Below are 18,845 nucleotides of genomic sequence, written 5' to 3'. Positions count from 1 at the left end.
TTCTTTAGAAATTTTCTAGTTATTCTTCCGTTTCTTCCGTGTCATTTTTCGGTCGACTACTCCTCCCAGAGTTTTGGTCGCACATACACAAAAAAGGTATCAAACCGACCGGCTCGCCCATGACAAGTGTGCTATGACTTTTATAAGAGTTTCGACAAACGGTTTTCAAATTATTGGGCAAAAACACGTCAAAAAATCCCCCCAATGTAACCCTATGGAGAGTCTAGAGTGGGTGATGTCATCAAACAGAGTGTAGAGGGAGAGAACGAATTGTCAAAAAATAAATTTGAAAACTGCACTCCAGGCCGCAAATTCCACTCTACAGAAATAATTTATACATAGAAACGTAGGAAAATTTGTCTTCTCACTCACAATCCTCTGGTAAAGCTGTCAGAGTTATAGTTTGGGCGGAGGACACAGAGAAGTGCCACCAAAACGGACCAACTGCCCCATTGTGTCCCATATTAAAATCACACGAGCATTTTTGAAAAAATCTGATTTAAGAGTTTTTTTAAATCGCTCTAACAAAGCTATTTTTTCATTTTTCTTAAAAAAAAATATATGTAGACGTTGAGGAAGAACTCAGGACGCTCAAAGTGAAGTCGGATAAATGATAGGTATTATGGTTTTGCCAAAAATGCTTTCTGTTCGAGGCCAGAATTTTCAGTTTGTCCACCTCTGTCTGCGGAACTGTCTCCAACAGCATTTCATTTCAGTTGATTGCTCTGCTCTTATTGGTCGACTCCAGCTGGCCACGTGGTTGCTTAGCTACCAAAGCTAACTGGTGGTTGATAACCCCGCCCCTTTTGATTAGCCACGCCCCCTTTCATAACTAATGAACCGTTTCTCCTAGATACTTGTATGAGGTGTCTGTGAACTCAGGACAGAGTCCCTTTTTAACTGCTGATTCAAGCCACGCCCCCGTTGAGTGACCACGCCCCCTTTTACTAACTTGTGAACCGTTTGTCCTACAGACTTGTATGAGGTGTCTGTGAACTCAGGACAGAGTCCCAGTTTGACTGTTGATTTGAGCCACGAGAATGACGGTCCAGAGGCAAGCACACAATCAAAATTTCTTTAGAAATTTTCTAGTTATTTTGTGTGCTTGCTTGCAAAAGCACACTAACTACTATTCACCGGGTCTATTTAGTGCCACGGCTGAGCAGCGAGGCACTCATCTTCACTGCAAGCAGTGAGGATGAGTGCCTCGTGCTTCGCACGAGGCATCTCTTATTATTGCTCATGTTTATTATTTATTTTGTGTGCTTGCTTGCAAAGCACACTAACTACTATTCACCGGGCTTATTTCTACTTCTTTTTATTATTATTCTTCCGTTTCTTCCGTGTCATTTTTCGGTCGACTACTCCTCCCAGAGTTTTGGTCGCACATACACAAAAAAGGTATCAAATCGACCGGCTCGCCCATGACAAGTGTGCTATGACTTTTATAAGGGTTTCGACAAACGGTTTTCAAATTATTGGGAAAAAACACGTCAAAAAATCCCCCCAATGTAACCCTATGGAGAGTCTAGAGTGGAGAAGTCATCAAACAGAGTGTAGAGGGAGAGAACGAATTGTCAAAAAATAAATTTGAAAACTGTGCTCCAGGCCGCAAATTTCACTCTACAGAAATAATTTATACATAGAAACGTAGGAAAATTTGTCCTCTCACTCACAATCCTCTGGTAAAGCTGTCAGAGTTATAGTTTGGGCGCAGGATGCACAGATGCACAAACAAAACACATCAACTGCCTCATTGGCTCCCATATTAAAAATGCAGGAAGATTTCTCCCCAAAATTTTTTTTTACAGTTTTTTAAAATCGCTCTAACAAAGCTATTTTTTCATCTTTCTTTAAAAAAAATATATGTAGACGTTCAGGAAGAACTCAGGACGCTCAAAGTGAAGTCGGATCAATGATAGCTATTATGGTTTTGCCAAAAATGCTTTCTGTTCAAGGCCAGAATTTTCAGTTTGTCGACCTCTGTCTGTTAATTTCAGTTAATTTCAGTTGATTGCTCTGCTCTTATTGGTCGACTCCACCTGGCCACCTGGTTGCTTAGCTACCAAAGCTTCCCCCCTCCCCCCTCCCTCCTCCAACACAGACATTCTAACTGATAACTGTCAGTTTACTCTAAGTGAACAGACTTCATAAAACATGAGACCTTATAACTTGACCATACATTGTCCAATCTTCCTCAAACTTGCCAAGCATGATGATGGTTCATCACTGACCACTTATACATAATAATGTTTCATAAATTCCCGCCCTTTTTGATTAGCCACGCCCCCTTTCATAACTAATGAACCGTTTGTCCTAGAAACTTGTATAAGATGTCAGATTACTCGGCATGAAGTCCCTGTTCAACTGGTGATTAATAACTCCGCCCCTTTTGATTAGCCACGCCCCCTTTCATAACTAATGAACCGTTTGTCCTAGATACTTGTATGAGGTGTCTGTGAACTCAGGACAGAGTCCCTGTTTAACTGCTGATTCAAGCCACGCCCCCTTTGAGTGACCACGCCCCCTTTTACTAACTTGTGAACCGTTTGTCCTACAGACTTGTATGAGGTATCTGTGAACTCAGGACAGAGTCACTGTTTGACTGTTGATTTGAGCCACGAGAATGATGGTCCAGAGGCAAGCACACAATCAAAATTTCTTTAGAAATTTTCTAGTTATAGATTATTCTTCCGTAAAAACTTTGGCGCGTAACTAGTCCCACAGCTTTGAGAAATCGCAAAAAGTTAAAACGTCAAAAGTTGCGCCCTAATCGGGAATCGTGTGGAATGACTTTTATTAGCGATCGGCGTGCACGTTTTCGCACAACGTGCACAAACGTGCACTTTTCGGCCCATCCGGAACGCATTGCGCAAACTTTGGGGCCTCACCATTCGCAAACCGTTGCTCGTAAAATTCCGAACCGATTTAGAAAGTTGTAGGGCCTGAATTTAACTCTAGTCCTGTGAAATTTCAGAGCAATTGCACGTATAGTTTTCGCACGAAGTGCGAAAACATTTCCATTTTTCCAAACTAATGGGGACGGCGATTTTCCCATGTGTGTGTATTGCGCGGAATGTTCAGAATCTAGACTGGTGATGTCATCAAGCAGAGTGTAGAGGCAGAGAAGGAGTTGTCACAAAATAAATTTGAAAACTGCGCTCCAGGCCGCAAATTTCACTCTACAGAAATAATTTATACATAGAAACGTAGGAAAATTTGTGGTCTCACTCACAATCCTCTGGTAAAGCTGTCAGAGTTTTAGTTTGGGCGCAGGACACAGAGAAGTGCCACCAAAACGCAACAACTGCCCCATTGAGTCCCATATTAAAAACACAGGCGGATTTTTGAAATAATCAGATTTAAGAGTTTTTTTAGATCGCTCTAACAAAGCTATTTTTTCATTTTTCTTAAAAAAAAATATATGTAGATGTTCAGGAAGAACTCAGGACGCTCAAAGTGAAGTCGGATCAGTGATAGGTATTATGGTTTTGCCGAAAATGCTTTCTGTTCGAGGCCAGAATTTTCAGTTTGTCCACCTCTGGCTGCTCACTTTAGCAAAGCATTGTCAGTGACAGTTAGTTTCTGTTGATTGCTCTGCTCTGATTGGTCGACTCCACCTGGCCACGTGGTTGCTTAGCTACCAAAGCTTCCCCCCCTCCCTCTCTCCTCCTCCAACACAGACATTTTAACTGAAAACAGTTAACTCTTTTAACTTGACTATACATTGTCCAATCTGCCTCAAACTTGTCATACTTGATGATGGCTCATCACTGATTGTCTTCATAACAATATTTCATAAATTCCCGCCCCTTTTGATTAGCCACGCCCCCTTTTACTAACTAATGAACCGTTTGTCCTACAGACTTGTATGAAGTGTCTGTGAACTCAGGACAGAGTCCCTGTTTAATTGCTGATTGAAGCCACGCCCCCATTGAGTAACCACGCCCCCTTTTACTAACTTGTGAACCGTTTGTCCTACAGACTTGTATGAGATGTCTGTGAACTCAGGACAGAGCCCCTGTTTTACTGGTGATTGAAGCCACGCCCCTTTTTAGTAGCCACGCCCCTTTTTACTAACTAGTGAACCGTTTGTGCTACAGACTTGTATGAGGTGTCTGTGAACTCAGGATGGAGCCCCTGTTTTACTGGTGATTGAAGGCACGCCCCCTTGAGTAGCCACGCCCCTTTTTACTAACTTGTGAACCGTTTGTCGTACAGACTCGTATGAGGTGTCTGTGAACTCAGGACAGAGTCCCTGTGTGAATGGTGATTAAAGCCACGCCCCCTTTGAGTAGCCACGCCCCTTTTTACTAACTACTGAACCGTTTGTCCTACAAACTTGTATGAGGTGTCTGTGAACTCAGGACAGAGTCCCTGTTTAACTGCTGATTTAAACCACAAGAATCATCCGGCAGTAGCCCCGTGGCACTCCAAAATTTCCCTGGAATTTTGTTTCTAGTCTTATTTTTATTCTTCCGTTTCTTCCGTGTTTTTTTCGGTCGACTACTCCTCCCAGAGTTTTGCTCGCACATACACAAAAAAGGTATCAAATCGACCGGCTCGCCCATGACAGGTGTGCTATGACTTTTCTAAGGGTTTCGACAAACGGTTTTCAAATTATTGGGCAAAAGCACGTCAAAAAATCCCCCCAATGTAACCCTATGGAGAGTCTAGAGCGGTGATGTCATCAAACAGAGTGTAGAGGGAGAGAAGGAATTGTCAAAAAATAAATTTGAAAACTGTGCTCCAGGCCGCAAATTTCACTCTACAGAAATAATTTATACATAGAAACGTAGGAAAATTTGTCCTCTCACTCACAATCCTCTGGTAAAGCTGTCAGAGTTATAGTTTTGGCGCAGGACGCACAGATGCACGAACAAAATGCACCAACTGCCTCATTGGCTCCAATATTAAAAATGCAGGAAGATTTCTCAAAAAAAAAAATTTAACCGTTTTTTTAAATCGCTCTAACAAAGCTATTTTTTCCATTTTTCTTAAAAAAAAAAATATGTAGACGTTGAGGAAGAACTCAGGACGCTCAAAGTGAAGTCGGATCAATGATAGGTATTATGGTTTTGCCAAAAATGCTTTCTGTTCGAGGCCAGAATTTTCAGTTTGTCCACCTCTGTCTGTGGAACTGTCTCCATCATCAGTTAATTTCAGTTGATTGCTCTGCTCTTATTGGTCGACTCCACCTGGCCACGTGGTTGCTTAGCTACCAAAGCCTCCCCCCTCCCCCCTCCCTCCTCCAACACAGACATTCTAACTGATAACTGTCAGTTTACTCTAAGTGAACAGACTTCATTAAACATGAGACTTTATAACTTGACCATACATTGTCCAATCTTCCTCAAACTTGTCAAGCATGATGATGGTTCATCACTGACCACTTATTCATAACAATATTTCATAAATTCCCGCCCTTTTTGATTAGCCACGCCCCCTTTCATAACCAATGAACCGTTTGTCCTAGAAACTTGTGTAAGGTGTCAGATTACTCGGCATAGAGTCCCTGTTTAACTGGTGATTGATAACCCCGCCCCTTTTTATTAGCCACGCCCCCTTTTACTAACTAGTGAACCGTTTGTCCTAGAGACTTGTACGAGGTGTCAGTGCACTCAGCAGAAAGTCCCTGTTTAATCCCTGCCCCTTTTGATAAGCCACGAGTCACGGTCCAGAGGCAAGCACACAATCAAAATTTCTTTAGAAATTTTCTAGTTTTTAATCTTCCGTTTCTTCCGTGTCATTTTTCGGTCGACTACTCCTCCCAGAGTTTTGGCCGCACATACACAAAAAAGGTATCAAATCGACCGGCTCGCCCATGACAAGTGTGCTATGACTTTTCTAAGGGTTTCGACATACGGTTTTCAAATTATTGGGCAAAAACACGTCAAAAAATCCCCCCAATGTAACCCTATGGAGAGTCTAGAGTGGGGAAGTCATCAAACAGAGTGTAGAGGGAGAGAAAGAATTGTCAAAAAATAAATTTGAAAACTGCGCTCCAGGCCGCAAATTTCACTCTACAGAAATAATTTATACATAGAAACGTAGGAAAATTTGTCCTCTCACTCACAATCTTCTGGTAAAGCTGTCAGAGTTATAGTTTGGGCGCAGGACGCACAGATGCTCAAACAAAATGCACCAACTGCCGCATCGGCTCCCATATTAAAAATGAAGGAAGATTTCTCAAAAAAAAAATTTAACAGTTTTTTAAAATCGCTCTAACAAAGCTATTTTTTCATTTTTCTTAAAAAAAAAACATATGGAGATGTTCAGGAAGAACTCAGGACGCTCAAAGTGAAGTCGGATCAATGATAGGTATTATGGTTTTGCCGAAAATGCTTTCTGTTCGAGGCCAGAAATTTCAGTTTTTCAACCTCTGGCCACTCTTCCGGAACATTCCGTTGATTGCTCTGCTCTGATTGGTCGACCCCACCTGGCCACCGGGTTGCTTAGCTACCAAAGCCCCCCCCCCCCCCTCCCCCCTCCCTCCTCCAACACAGACATTCTAACTGATAACTGTCAGTTTACTCTAAGTAAACAGACTTCATAAAACATGAGACCTTATAACTTGACCATACATTGTCCAATCTTCCTCAAACTTGTCAAGCATGATGATGGTTCATCACTGACCACTTATACATAACAATATTTCATAAATTCCCGCCCTTTTTGATTAGCCACGCCCCCTTTCATAACCAATGAACCGTTTGTCCTAGAAACTTGTATAAGGTGTCAGATTACTCGGCATAGAGTCCTTGTTTAACTGGTGATTGATTACCCCCCCCCTTTTGATTAGCCACGCCCCCTTTTACTAACTAGTGAACCGTTTGTCCTAGAGACTTGTATGAGGTGTCAGTGTACTCAGCAGGAAGTCCCTGTTTAATCCCTGCCCCTTTTGATAAGCCACGAGAGTCACGGTCCAGAGGCAAGCACACAATCAAAATTTCTTTAGAAATTTTCTAGTTTGAATTCATGTTTGCTGGGAAGTTAAAGGCTTCAAGATATGTGTTAGAGCCATTTTGTACATTGTAGAGAAGCTGATAAATAATTCAGATTTGTATTTCTTAAGTTTATAGTTCTTTATTGAGGTTGTAGGAATGCCTATTGGTTGGTAGGAATTGCACTCTTCTTATTGGCTGAGACGTGTGTAACGTCATAATTGCTTACTTTGCTTTAATTAAGATTATGGAGACGAGGAGAGCACACTAGTTTTTGAACGTGCTCATAATTATTATTATTTTGGATTGCTGCAGTTTATTGTTTGTAATAGGGATGGGTACCTTTCACATTTGAACCGATACGGTACCGATACCCGGTACCTGGGAATCGGTACCGGTACTCAACAGTACCGATTTTCGGTACTTTTGCGTTTGTTTATGTGGTAATAAATGTTAATTTGTTTAATAATAAAATCTATTTTTTTTTCAATTCAACATATTTATTTCTCAAAATATAAACTTTAAAAAATATATCAAAACAATATAAAATCCAGGATGAGCAGTGCTTTATTGTTGAGTGAACGTGCATTTTGTAACATGAAGGTAGCAGCGTTATCAAAGAATGCAGAGGAGCTCTCAGGTGGCAAAGCACGGAGGAGAAAAAAAAAAAAAAGGTTGCAAGTGCACGTGTGATTTGTTGTGATGACGTCGTAGCTGTGCGGCGCAGCACCGGTCAGACAGTATTGTGGGCGTGGCATGGTTGGAATAAACAAAGTTGAGTCGGGCTGCTCTGTGCACATATCGAGGATGACGCAGGAGTCCGAGGGATTTAATTTCAGCGAGGCAGTTTGGAGTAAAGTGGTAATAAAGTGGTAATATTCCTGAGTTGAAGAGCGGAGTATTAGCGGAGGACCAGAGATGCAGCAGCTAGCTGCTAGCTGCTAATGACTGGTCTACAGAAGAATGGAGAGAGCAAACGGAGTAAGGAAGGTCCAATCTGGAGGCAGACGAAGGCCAAGCCCGGGTAGAGACATTGGAGAGATAGCAGCTGGCGGCTAGCAGGCCTAGAGCCGGGCTGTTCGTCTCTGCGCCGCGGTGGAAGAGGGCAGCAGCTAGTGGCCGCGGTGAGCAGACAGGACCAGACGAGGAGGAAAATAAAAAAATAAAAAATGGTGCGATTGCCAGCACGCTTGTTAATCAAAGACGTTAAATGAAAACAGGTTGAAATCAATGATCAGTTTAAAGTTAACGCCGTTTAGGAACCGAAACATGGTACCGTTTGATTTTACATGAATCGGTACTGGGTAGTACAGACGGAATTCGGTCGGTACCTATAAAAGTACCGAATTTGGTACCCATCCCTAGTTTGTAATGCTCAAACGAAAGGTTTTCAATAAACCATAAGAAAGAAACTGTGGGATTAATGTCAGTATATTGTTTGGATATTGTATGAGTTCATGTTTGCTGGGAAGTTAAAGGTTTGTTTCTATGCTTCAGTAATCCACTCGGCCCGTGTGAACTCAGTGGGATGTAGCATTGTACTGTGTTGTGTTGCAGTGACCTGCAATGCGATCCTCCCTGCAGCTCCCAGTGGACAGTGACTCTATACTATAAACTCTATCTGCTGCTGGAGGACCAGCGCAGCACTTTCTCTCTGGCTTGTTGTGAGGAACATGGAACAGAGTGGTGATGACTCTGTCTTTATGGCTGAAGGTCACCTGAACACGTCTGTTCCCTGAGCAGCGCTGTCCCTCACTAGTTGACCTGACAGGGCAACATCCACCCGACTTCATGAATCATTGAATCATTGAATCATTGAATCATGCACTATGGACACACACTGTACACATCTTACCTCGTGCTGCAGCAGGCTGCTGGTCGCACTGCTTCTATTTAATGTTATAAACTGAAATGTAATACTGTGACTCAAAAGAGTGTGTGGTGCACTTTTAGACAGTACCACACTGTAAAAAAAATCTGTTGTTTTTACGGTAAAAACGACATTACTGTAATAAATACGGTAGAACTTTTTAAAATATCACAGTAAAAAGATATTTGCACTGTTGATTTCACGTTTAAGATTGCCATTTTATTCCATATTTTATTGTATAAATAAAAAGTTTTTCCATCAAAAGAAACACTGTTTTGCCATATAATTGACAAGAAAAGACTTCATAAATTCTGCATAAATTAAAGATTTTACCATTAAAAATGACAGTATATTTTTGTTAGAGATATGGTGTTTAGTATATTTAACAGTTAGAAAAAAGTATTTTTTACAAAAGATAAATGCAAAAATTACAGTGTTGTTTTTTTTAACTGTAGAAAAAAAATACTGTTGTAGCTGATAAATACATTTACAGTGTTTCATTTTTACTGAATTAACCCATTTATCATTTTACGGTCTTTTGCTGTCATGGTTTAGCTGTTTTTCACCGTAGAATCTACAGACATTTTTTACAGTGCACGTTTAAAGCAACTAAAAGGAATTCTGGTAACGCTTTATAATAAGGTCCTTAATAACCATTAATTAACAAGTAATAAGGCATTGTTCTCACTAAAAAAGCATAGTTAACTTATAGTTAACTTATAATAGATGAGCAATAAAGTATATTTTAATATCAATAAGCAAACAAATTAAGATTAATAAAGGCATAGCAAAGACATAATGGGTGGGTCATGGGTGTTTGTAATGCCATTATTAACACTTATATAAGCTTATAAACACACAATAATGTTAATAAGCATCTTGTAAGGACTTACAAGGGCCTTATTACTTGTTAATTAATGGTTATTACAAGGACCTTAATATAAAGCGTTACCGGAATTCTTCTTTTGTGTTGATTTTGTGTTGATTTTGTGCTGCTGTGGACATAATTAGAGTTTCATCAGCACCAGAAGACCTGAATCTGGTTATGGAGCATCTGTTTTGGAAGAAAGAGAAAGAAAAACACAACTATTTTCATGCTATTCTCTTTTAAACACAGCTCTTAGCAGGATTCATAGCAATATAATTGTGGCTATGTACGAGTGATAACTGTAATATGACGAAGTTAAAACAAAATAAAGGGGAAGTGCCGTTCAAGGCTACACGTGAAAGTACATCTTAAAGATTTGGATGCTCTGCAGCAGTTATTTTGTGGAGAAGGCTAAAGTTATCAGCATTCCCTTGTAATGTTACGTCTTCATAATGATAATAAAAAAGATAAATCTGGGTAAAAGGCCAGCAGAAAGCAAAGCAAGGCCAGCATAAAATGTTAATGTTTTAGCTAGTTGCATCCAGTCAACCGCCACTTAAACCTCCAGGGACCACATCCTGCATGTATATTATAAATAAAATAGACACATTAAATACCTGTTTTTTTGCCTGTGCTCTATCTCTGCCTCTTTTTTTTAGCTTTTTTTTTTTTAGCTTTTTTTTGTCCTTTGGACAAAAAAGGTAAAAAAAAATGTAGCTGATTTACAGTGTTTCATTTTTACTGAATTAACCCATTTATCATTTTACTTCTTTTACTGTCATGGTTTACCAGTTTTTCACCGTAAAATCTACAGACATTTTTTACAGTGTAGGAAGATATAAACAAAGGCTCTTCCAGTCTGACAGCTATGAAGAATAAGTGTATAGGAATAGCCTGTCTTCTTGTTTGCTTATGTTGATGATATAAATGCATCAGTATTAAACTGAAACTGTTTCATAACCAGTTATAAACTAACTGAGATGAAAACAGTGTAAAGCTGCTGCGTGGTTAGCCTCCCTGCTGCTGCATCACATTAGCTGGAGCATATTAGCAGGTTAATCAAGGTAACATTGCAGATGCTCTTCCCTTTTATCTTTTGCTGCTTTCAGTTTTTTTCTGTGTGAAGTCTTTGGAGGCCTGATACTGCAGTATTTATGGATCACCTCTGCATACTCGCCCTCTACCGCCTCTACTGTGATTACACACATCATCTAAATACAGGACGCCTCCTCTTCTCCAGGCCGGAGAGAGAATATGGGAGAGGGGAAATCAGGAAAAGTTGGGGAGTAATGTATATAAATACACTCCTAAACTAAACTATATGTTTATGAATAGATGAATGTGTGTAGAGCCACAATAGTCTAGACCAGCTATTCTCAACCTTTTTGAGTCGCGACCCCCAATTTAACATGCATGTTGTCTGTGACCCCCACTCACTGAACACAATCTCACACGCACAGTTAAGATCACCCAAAAAAGAAACAAAATGACCACAAAAAGAAACAAAATGACCAAAAAAAGTAAACAAAATGACCAAAAAAGACACAAATTGACCACAAAATGATCAAAAAAGAAACAAAAGGACCAAAAAAAGACACAAAATGACCAAAAAAGACACAAAATGACCAAAAAAAGGAAACCAAATTACCAAAAAAGACACAAATTGACCACAAAATGATCAAAAAAGACACAAAATGACCAGAAAAGACACAAAATGACCAAAAAAAGACACAAAATGACCAAAAAAAGGAAACCAAATTACCAAAAAAGACACAAATTGACCACAAAATGATCAAAAAAAGACACAAAATGACCTAAAAAGACACAAAATGAACACAAAAAGACATTAAGTGACCAAAAAGACTAAAACAAATTATTTGGCGACCCCCAGAAATCATCTCGCGACCCCAATTGGGGTCCCGACCCCAAGGTTGAGAATAGCTGGTCTAGACGGAATTGTCCAAAAAGTGAAAGTGAGGAGCATTTATGGGTACAAGTCAGGAACCGGCCTACTTTACTTATTTCAAGGGTGCTGAATCCAAAAAAAATGGTTCCCAAGCGAAATTTTTAGTTTTTGACTCTCATTTGCATATCAATATGGCGGCCAAATTGCCCATCTTGCTCAGTCGTTGGACCATTTCCCCTTAGTTTTTTTGTAAGTAGGCAATCAAAGATGAGGAAATTAAGTTTCTGGATCTATAGTCTAGGGTCAGAGCAAGGATATAGTGGAGGCTCAGTGTCTTATATATATATGCAAAATACCAACTTTTAAGGTGAAATTAAGCATTATTTGTGTGGTTTTTTTTAAAGCCGACATAAATATTCAATCAATATCACTTTTAAATGTTCCAGTTGGTATTTTGCATTCATATATATACATAATAAAGCCACTGAGCCTCCACTATATACTTGCTCTGACTCTAGACTCTAGATCCAGAAACTTAATTTCCTCATCTTGATTGTCTACTTACAAAAAAACTAAGGGGAAATGGTCCAACGACTGAGCAAGATGGGCAATTTGGCCATTTGATACACATTAGAAGGTCAAAAACTCAAAATTTCATTTGGGAACCATTTTTTTTGGACTTTTTGGCTGCTCAGCACATTAGAAACTACAACATGTTTCAGGGATTTAAAACACATTAGATTTAACTGGAGCTTGAAAATAAGGTCAGGTAGTGCAGCCATTCTCAACCTTGGGGTCGGGACCCCAATTTGGGTCGCGAGATGATTTCTGGGGGTCGCCAAATCATTTTGGAAGTCAGCTCTGTCTTCTTTGGTCATTTAATGTCTTTTTTTGGTCATTTTGTGGTCAATTTGTGTCTTTTTTTGGACATTTTGTTTCTTTTTTGGGCCATTTTGTGTCTTTTTTGGTAATTCTGTGTCTTTTCTAAATAATTTTGTGTCTTTTTTAGTAATTTAGTGTCATTTTTTTGGTGATTCTGTGTCTTTTTTGGTCATTCTGTCTTTTTTTGGTAATTTTGTGTCTTTTTAAAATAATTTTGTGTCTTTTTTAGTAATTTAGTGTCATTTTTTTGGTAATTCTGTGTCTTTTTTGGTAATTCTGTGTCTTTTTTTGGTATTTTTGTGTCTTTTTTAAATAATTTTGTGTCTTTTTTAGTAATTTAGTGTCATTTTTTTGGTAATTCTGTGTCTTTTTTGGTCATTCTGTGTCTTTTTTGGTAATTTTGTGTCTTTTTTAAATAATTGTGTGTCTTTTTTAGTAATTTAGTGTCATTTTTTTTGGTAATTCTGTGTCTTTTTTGGTCATTCTGTGTCTTTTTTTGGTAATTTTGTGTCTTTTTTAAATAATTTTGTGTCTTTTTTAGTAATTTAGTGTCATTTTTTTGGTAATTCTGTGTCTTTTTTTGGTCATTTTGTGTCTTTTTTAAATAATTTTGTGTCTTTTTTAGTAATTTAGTGTCATTTTTTTTGTAATTCTGTGTCCTTTTTGGTCATTTTGTGTCTTTTTTTAAGTATATTAGTTTTCTTCTATCATTTTGTGTCATTTTTGGTAATTCTGTTTTATTTTTTTGGTTGAGCGGGGGTCGCGGACAACATACATGTTAAATTGGGGGTCGCGACTCAAAAAGGTTGAGAACTACTGAGGTAGTGGACAGCAGAGAGGAGAAGAGAAACAAATAGAGTTTAAAATCAGAGACTTAAAAGAAGGAAAGTGCAAGAGAAAACAAAGCCTTTAGAGCAGATTTATTTTAATTGGTGCTTAAAATTGTTACTCAGGGGGACTATATAATATAAGCTTTGATATAATTGGATGATAGCAGCTGTAGCATTAGGCAGATGCTTTTTTTTTTAAACTGCAAGGTTGTTAAAATGAGTCCGCAGGTCATTGGAGGAATCTGGCCAAGGAGAGTGAATAGCATTAGCGTCAATAGCAGCTAGCAGAGTATTGATGCAGCACATTTCACCTTCAGATGCATGAAAAGGGTTTTTAGTTTTTTCTCCTGCTGACATTTACTGTACAGGACAGAACAGTGTGCCAAATTACCTAAATTAACTTTGAATTGAATTAGAATTAAACTAAATGAGGATAGATGTTGAAAGTAAACAGATTATTAGAGAAGACGAGATGGATAGTTCCTCTTCTTCTAATCACATGTTGCTTTAAGGAGCTACACTGTAAAAAATGTTTTGTAGAAATAACAGTAAAACACTGTCAAATACATCAGAAATGGGGCGTAAAATGAAAAATTGTACATCAACGTATTAGACACCATTAATTACCGTAAATCAAAGAATAGCACAAACCTTTTACTTTTTCTGTCATAAACTGGAAGAAACACACAGTTTTGCTGTAAAAATGTAACATTTTCACACAAATTTATGGAGAAACACCATGATGTGTGAATAAATGACACAATTACCCTAAAAATAATAATAATTATTCAGTCTAAATTAGTTTTAGAATAGACAATCCACTCACTGTATTTTTTACGGTGAAATTCTGGCAACCACAGCTGCCGGTATTTTACCGTAAATTAAACAGATTATTAGAGAAGACGAGAGTGGATAGTTCCTCTTCTTCTAATCAAGAGCATCACATGTTGCTTTAAGGAGCCACGTTGTGAAACACGGAGATTATTTATATGAGACGAACTCAGCAACACATTATTACTCAGCGTGATGCTAGTTGACAAGCTGTCCCTTGGAATCAGCTGCTGGAGTCACAGCTGATTGCATGACTGTTGAGCAGACAAGAGAGACATGAGGAAGTAATACTGCTGATTAGTACTTTGATGTGCTCACATACTGCATTCATATGCAGTATTTATATATAAATATACAGTAGATACACACAACAAAAGGAGACATGGCGTTAAACATTTATTCAGATTTCCTGTGAATGTCATGGTCATTCTTACATACTTCATTTTTGTATTTGATTGATATATTTTAACATTATTTTCTATGAAAATAACTCCTTAGATGCAGAAGCTTTTATTAGCAAACTTTATTTTAGTGCTTTAATCCCAATTAATAAATGAGTAGATCATCTCACAACAAGGTCTATTGAGCTCGTCGCTTATTGTTTGAACATCAGCAGATTATTGTCATCATTAAATCTTTTTTTTTTGTTTTTGTTTTTGTTTTTTGCCTTCACACAGTTTTTTGTGTGTGAATTATTCACACGTTAGTCTTTTTTTTTTTTTTTTACTGTTGTTTTTGTCATGAGTACTTTTACATGGATATTTTGCAACCCAAAACGCAATTTTTTTAAATTTTTTTTTTTAACATTGATGATTTTTTGGAGCTTTTGCAAATCAAAGCAGCAATAAATCCCTCTGCATGAACAGACGTGGTCGACTTGTTGATTGTTTGTGTCGTCTGAACCAAGACAGCAAACTTTAGATCTCTTTCAGCCTTGATACCAGATCCACCCTTTCTGTTTTTACCTTTCACAATAAAAGGTCTAGACATACTGTTTACACTGCATAGCTGTTTGCCTGAGGGAACTGAAAGTCACTCAATTAATAGAAACTTTATAAAATAGCTTAGACTATAGAAGAACTTCCCTCAGACAGTCAGAGGCTTTGGGAAATATCTGCTCCTCTCCTTTAAATCTATTTCAACCTTTTATTAAACAAGTGTTGCAACTGTTGCAAATCGCTGCCAGTATAAATTGGTTTTATGCGCAGTACTTTTAGGCAAGTATTTCTCATTTTCATGTCATTAATACATAGGGATGGGTACCGAATTCGGTACTTTTATAGGTACCGACCGAATTCCGTCGGTACTACCGAGTACTGATTCATGTAAAATCAAACGGTACCATGTTTCGGTACCTAAACGGCGTTACCTTTAAACTGATCATTGATTTCAACCTGTTTTCATTTGACGTCTTGACTAACAAGCGTGCTGACGATCGCACTATTTTTTTATCTACCTCCTCGTCTGGTCCTGTCTGCTCACCGCGGCCACTAGCTGCTGCCCTCTTCCACCGCGGAGCAGAGACCAACAGCTGGCTCTAGGCCTGCTAGCCGCCAGCTGCTATCTCTCCAATGTCTCTACCCGGGCTTGGCCTTCGTCTGCCTCCAGATTGGACCTTCCTTACTCCGTTTGCTCTCTCCATTCTTCTGTAGACTAGTCATTAGCAGCTAGCAGCTAGCTGCTGCATCTCTGGTCCTCCGCTAATACTCCGCTCTTCAACTCAGGAATATTATCTGCCACTTTACTCCAAACTGCCTCGCTGAAATTAAATCCCTCAGACTCCTGCGTCATCCTCGATATGTGCACAGAGCAGCCCGACTCAACTTTGTTTATTCCAACCATGCCACGCCCACAATACTGTCTGACCGGTGCTCCGCCGCACAGCTATGACGTCATCACAACAAATCACACGTGCACTTTTTTTGTTTTTTCTCCTCCGTGCTTTGCCACCTGAGAGCTCCTCTGCATTCTTTGATGACACTCCAACCTTCATGTTACAAAATGCACGTTCACTCAACAATAAAGCACTGCTCATCCTGGATTTTATATTGTTTTGATATATTTTTTAAAGTTTATATTTTCAAACGCAAAAGTACCGAAAATTGGTACCGTTGAGTACCGATACCGATTCCCAGGTACCGGGTATCGGTACCGTATCGGTTCAAATGTGAACGGTACCCATCCCTATTAATACATGGTTTGTAAGATAAAGTGTCATTTCAATAAGCCTGCACACTGCTCTCACTGTGTTTTTTTGTTCACTGTTTCTATGCAACATCTCAATCGATCTTCATGCACAAACAGCTTTGAGAAATGTTCAGTGCTGGCTGAAGAATTTTTTGGATATGCATTCTGTTCAGGAAGAGTTGAGCATCAACAATAACAACAACAACAACAACACTAGAGGGTTCTTATTGATGCACCAGTGCAGAATGCTCCATGCTGGCTTGGTGCTAAAGGGAGGATTGGATGAAGGCATTACTCATTTACATTTAGTCATTTATTTAGCAGACGCTTTTATCCATTACAGACTTACAGGAAAAAAGGGGAACAAGCAAGGAATAGTGCAATAAGAGAGTTAGTGCAGTAATAGACAATCAATAATTAATAATCAATAATTAATTAGACAATCAATAAAGACAAAAATAGAACTAGATACGTTTTTTTACTTCTTCCTACCCCCTTTCGAGCTTGCAGAAAGTGTCTGTTTTTTTCATTTTTTTTTTGCTTTTTTGTTTTGTTTTTTTATTTATTCATCTATTAATATTTAAACTTGTTTTTTTATTGCTTGCATGTTCGAAATAAAGACAATCAATAATAAGTGCTAGTTTTAAAAAAGGCCTAAAAACCTTTCTTTTTATTAAATGTATCATTGTGCTTTGGCCTTTTAACCTGTTTTTAATCTTGTTGTACTCTGTAGCACCTTGGGAGTGCTTTTCACAATGAAAAGTGCTTTACAAATAAAAATGTATTATTATTATTATTAGTGACAATTCTTTAAGGAGTAGAGTTGTCGTGTGAGGATCAACTCAACTGCTTTTCTGCAGAATATGAGTGTGTGCATTGCAGAAGGTTGTGTAGTCCTAGTGAGAATATTGACATCCACTCTGCAGCCAGTGCTAAGGTATAATCTTTCCTCAGCTTGTAACTTCAGACTTTGACTTTCTCTCTCACTGCAGCAGCATCACTTACTGCTGCAGCTCTTGTTGTAATCCAGAGTAGTTGATCTTTATATGAAGTCTCTTGTTTGTTTGTGACTTTTCAGAGAATAATATGTGTTTCCTTTTCTTCCTAACAGAAACGTCACAATGCCGACAGCATTGTCAACAAAAAGGAATGTCAAGGTATTCAAAAAACATTTCTTCTTCTGGTTTTTGAATGAAAAATTCAGCATGTTTTACTAGAACACATACTGTATTTAGATTTAGATTAGTATTTACATTTACACCATCAAGTAAAAACCTGATGATCTGTATTGTTGCATGCAGAAGGCTTGTCTACTCACTTTAACTTCCTCCATTTCTCTCATTGCCCCCTACAGTACTGAGGAATGGTGCCTGGGAGATTGTGCACTGGGAGAAGGTATGTGTCACTAATGATCCACCAACTCACATTTTATTCATCTAGAGCAGCTGTTCTCAACCTTGGGGTCGGGACCCCAATTGGGGTCGTGAGATGATTTCTGGGGGTCGCCAAATCATTTTGGAAGTCAGCTCTGTCTCCACTGTGTTAAAGTGTTCATGTGTTAATGTGTTTTAGTCTTTTTGGTCACTTAATGTCTTTTTTTTGGTCATTTTGTGTTTTTTTTAGTCATTTTGTGTCTTTTTTTTGTTATTTTGTGTCTATTCTTATCATTTTGTGTCTTGTTTTTGTCATTTTGTGGTCAATTTGTGTCTTTTTTGGTCATTTTGTTTCCTTTTTGGTCATTTTTGGTGTCTTTTTTTAGTCATTTTGTGTCTTTTTTTGGTCATTTTTTTCTTTTTTGGTCATTTTGTGTCTTTTTTTGGTCATTTTGTGTCTTTTCTGGTCATGTTGTGTCTTTTTTGGTCATTTGTTTACTTTTTTTGGTCATGGACAACATGCATGTTAAATTGGGGGTCGCGACTCAAAAAGGTTGAGAACTACTGCTCTAGAGCAGATTTTGCCCTCTATTGTGCTGTTTTCAAATAGAGAAATTTCACACACTGTATACACACACACACACACACACACACACACACACACACACACACACATGCAGCATACACCCGCTGACCTCTCGTCTGCAGCCACTAATTAATCAGCGTTTCCATGTGGACGCTCATTAGAAGCGATGCTGCAGGACAGAGAGGAGCTTCCTCTCTTCCTCATAATGAAACTATTTTATTACTGTGGCTGGAAAAAACACCAGGCAGCGAAAGGGAAATTAGGTAGATTTGGAATGTTTGATAACTGGTATTATTGTCTCATCCATTAGACGCACATTCAGAGTGTAACACTGTAATATAAGATGAGTTTTTCTCCCTGCTCTCTGGGAAATGAGGCAGGCAAGAAATAATTGATTTATCAAGTGAAGTATTTGTCGACTTGAGAACTGAATAAACAGATACAGTGTTGCCATCAAGACCTGATAATTGCACATTATTATTATTATTATTATAGCATTAGAAATGGTATATATCAAAATGAATAAAAAACTGGAATAGAAAATAATAGAAGATGAAAAGAAAACATG

General features: G+C 38.5%; 1 protein-coding gene across 2 annotated transcripts in view; it reads left to right on the top strand.

Annotated features, from left to right (window-relative positions):
* The window catches only part of atp8a1 (ATPase phospholipid transporting 8A1), a 223,204-nt gene that overhangs the window by 56,720 nt on the left and 147,639 nt on the right, over positions 1 to 18,845 (top strand). For both annotated transcript variants that reach the window (XM_059345862.1, XM_059345863.1), the window contains exons 5-6: positions 17,430 to 17,475; positions 17,673 to 17,713. In XM_059345862.1, the coding sequence (XP_059201845.1) occupies positions 17,430 to 17,475; positions 17,673 to 17,713 (87 nt within the window). The remainder of the gene's footprint in view (positions 1 to 17,429; positions 17,476 to 17,672; positions 17,714 to 18,845) is intronic.

Source organism: Centropristis striata, chromosome 12 (genome assembly GCF_030273125.1).
Source record: "Centropristis striata isolate RG_2023a ecotype Rhode Island chromosome 12, C.striata_1.0, whole genome shotgun sequence".
In the NCBI taxonomy this organism is placed as follows: domain Eukaryota; kingdom Metazoa; phylum Chordata; class Actinopteri; order Perciformes; family Serranidae; genus Centropristis; species Centropristis striata.
This window is presented reverse-complemented; position numbering and strand designations above follow the sequence as displayed.